Here is a 3215-nt window from a genome sequence, read left to right as displayed (position 1 = left end):
TGTTTTATTTTTTTATCCGGTCTGTTTGTTTCGAAACAAGTTTATGTATCTAAAGTAATGAGTGTGCTGCATTTTGACTTCTTCAAATTATCAAACCCGTGAATGAAATTTATTTGCAAAAAGGAACACATGAGCCTGAACAATGCATTTGTTTATCTAGGACAGCTTAAGCACACATCACTCATTCCACATGTACTTTCTCTATTTTGAGGAAATTTATTTTTCAAATGATGTACTTCTAATTAAGTAAGGTAGAATTTTATCAAAAACATAAACCCATGTTTATTTACATTTCATTAACAGAAAGCTTTTCCTTAAAAGATAGGGAGATAAATTTAAAAAAAAGGTTTTTTTCTTAGTATGATCTGTGATACTAAGCAATTACAGTACTAAACATACTACAGATTTTTTTTCCTAAAGTGAAAATAATCTGAATTTAATGTTAAAACATCCTCATAGAGCCGGTCACGGAAAATGGATCATTTTACTAAGCAATCATTAAGAGCTGCCCATGAGCATTTGACAACAATGAGTTACCAGCTTCATGAATGCAGGTCTGTAATGAAAGATTTATTTTAAAACACCCTTAAAATACAGTGAATACCTTCTAAAAGTAACTCATTTTGTTTTGGTAGGATCAGGCAGCTGGACAAATTTCATTTTGCTCTCCTTGAGGAACTTGAGAATTTTGAAAAAGATTCTCAGTCCCTGAAAAACATGGAAAAAGAATTCTCGGTTTGTATTTTAATTGCTTGATCATGGAGAAAAGCGAATTCTTATGGAATCCATAAATTATTTATATCATCTTTAACTTTAGACCATTAATTTTCCTTTAAAAAGCCGTTATCGTTTTGCTTAAAGTTGGTTCAAATCTCAAGTAATGAATTTGAGGTATTAGGATTGGTTAAAAAATTTCTGGATCACCACTATATATTTTTCTTCCTAGAATAAACTACTACTATTACTTTTAACGGACTGTTTACCCCACTTCATGAACCTTTTTTTTCAGCTGACCTGTATTTCAGGAACAGCATGTAGGCATGTGAACCTGATTTGCTGCGTATTCTATGATGAGCCAGTTGACATGGGTCTTGCTACTTGCTGTAATGTAAAAATCAATATACAAATATTTACGTGAACACAAGAGTATATTAGCTTTTTTCTTTTACTTGGAAGGCATGGCTTAAATTATATGGAAAGTCTGATTAAAATACTATGCATATTCTTTTTAGTAGTTTTGAAACTGTTATGCAGAACGGATTTTTGGTGAAACTGGTTTTGTGAAAACAGGATTCCTGAAGTGCCTCATCCTGCCAGCTAAGCTTTTTTTTTTTTCCCAAGGTTCTGTGGTACTGTGTAACTCCTACCCATTCTGTGCTGAATCTGTGGTTGTAGGTTATTTTATTCATATTAGATATTAGTCAGGTTTAGTTCAGAAAATAGTAGTTCATACTCTTTATCATCTATTAATATTTTTCTTTCCAGACCTTTTGGAAAAAGCATACACATACTTTTAGTACATACATGAAAAATGAGCAACAGAGGTTAGTAGGTTTCATTAATCCCTGGATGACATTTGTGTTCTGTTCATTTGAGGTATAAGTTAGGCCAACTACTACTAAGTTAGGCCAGCTACTATTCTCTATGCAATTTCTCACTTCTATAAAATAAAGATAGTACATCAGATCAGAAAATTAGATTAAAACATTATGTTACAGGAAAAATGTAATTATTCCCCATCAAAATTTCTCTATATACCTGAGGGACTATTCCAGTAGTAATGGTAATATTTATCCATGTCTTTAAGTACAAATAGACTACAAACAATGGGGTGTATTCATGATACATGTGTGAAGTTCGTACATAGCAAAGCTGCTTGAACTGCCTTTCATTTCTTTAGAATTCAGATTCTTAAAACTTCATTTGAAAAGAACATCTGCCATACTGTTGACTATGAAGAACACATTTTTACTTCAGAGGTATGACAAACTTTTATTTCTTTCTTATTTTAAAAATTCAATTTTACGAACAGATATCAGTATTGACTTTTTTCCCAAAGAACCTCTTTATCCTCAGCATTGTATTAATGCCACGTAAGTATTTTTGTAGTTTTTCATTGTCATAAAATGTCCTTTAATGTAACAGTCCTCAGTGTTTTATGCCTAGATTTCACCCATTAGAAGGTGTGTGCAATTATCTGGAAAACTGCTGCATGGTTTATTCTGTATTCTGTGGCTTTGTTTACCAGTGTTAATCATCTAAGAAAGAAAAAATTTAAAACACATGTCCCTTTCCTTAGGCAGGTGGATGCGTGTGCATCTGTATTTCTCAGTTATAAATGATTTAGGGATGTAATCTTGAAAATGTGTTACCAATTGTGAGCCGAGAAGATGCATTCATTATTGTTTTATAGATGCATCTGATGAAAGAAGACATCAGAGGACTCCAAGAGAAACTTCTTAAAGAAATGGTAAATTAAATCCTCATTTTTTATTTATTGTTTAAGTATAGCTTTTTGAACACTAAATTACTAAAAATTGTAATTTCTAGTCTCCTGTCAAAAATAAAAATTAGTCAGAATCCAAGTATCACTGACATGGAATACTTTAAACCTTATCTGGGAGATAAAAAGCAGCAGGTAGGTATGGATATACTGTTTTAGTTCCAAGTCTTAATATGCTCGGTGTTGATGTGGAAAAGTATCATATTTGATATGTTAAAAGCAGCGTACACTATGCACCAGAACTACAATACTTAAAACCTTTCTTTTTTGAAAAAATTTTATTTAAAGTATGTGATAAATGTAATGCTTTTTGCACAGCAAGAAGAGGAACTGTGTAATGTTCGCAGAGGATTGCAGACGTTGTTTCGATCAGAAGATAGAATTCTGAAGTAGTATTTTCAGATACCTCCTGAAATTCAAGGTGAATATAAACACTCTTTTATAATGTAAAATTTGACAATGAAAGTATATTTTCCTTAATAATCTTAAAATCTTTGGATAAGACTTACTCTTTTATACGTCAGATTTTTAATTATTTTACTGAATCTGCTAAAATGCAATATGTAAATTTTGGGGGTTTTAGCACATGCTATTGTTTTAAGAAGTCTTTAACAATTTATTTAGGTTATTTAACTGACTTTCAGGGAAATCACTTCAAATTTCACTTTCAAATCTACATTTTGGGTCTGTGTGTACAGAATACCCATTTTGT

General features: G+C 31.4%; 1 protein-coding gene across 1 annotated transcript in view; it reads left to right on the top strand.

Moving 5' to 3' along the window:
* The window catches only part of LOC104163962 (synaptonemal complex protein 2-like), a 29367-nt gene extending 26471 nt beyond the window's left edge, over positions 1-2896 (top strand). The window contains 6 exon segments of the mRNA XM_009703125.1: positions 460-554; positions 636-735; positions 1486-1544; positions 1901-1979; positions 2414-2470; positions 2822-2896. Coding sequence (XP_009701427.1) covers positions 460-554; positions 636-735; positions 1486-1544; positions 1901-1979; positions 2414-2470; positions 2822-2896 — 465 coding nt within the window.
* The last annotated feature ends 319 nt before the right edge of the window (positions 2897-3215 follow it).

Source organism: Cariama cristata, unplaced genomic scaffold (genome assembly GCF_000690535.1).
Source record: "Cariama cristata isolate BGI_N322 unplaced genomic scaffold, ASM69053v1 scaffold30616, whole genome shotgun sequence".
In the NCBI taxonomy this organism is placed as follows: Eukaryota; Metazoa; Chordata; class Aves; order Cariamiformes; family Cariamidae; genus Cariama; species Cariama cristata.
The sequence above is the reverse complement of the archived record's forward strand: the minus strand, read 5'-3'. Positions and strand labels throughout refer to the sequence as shown.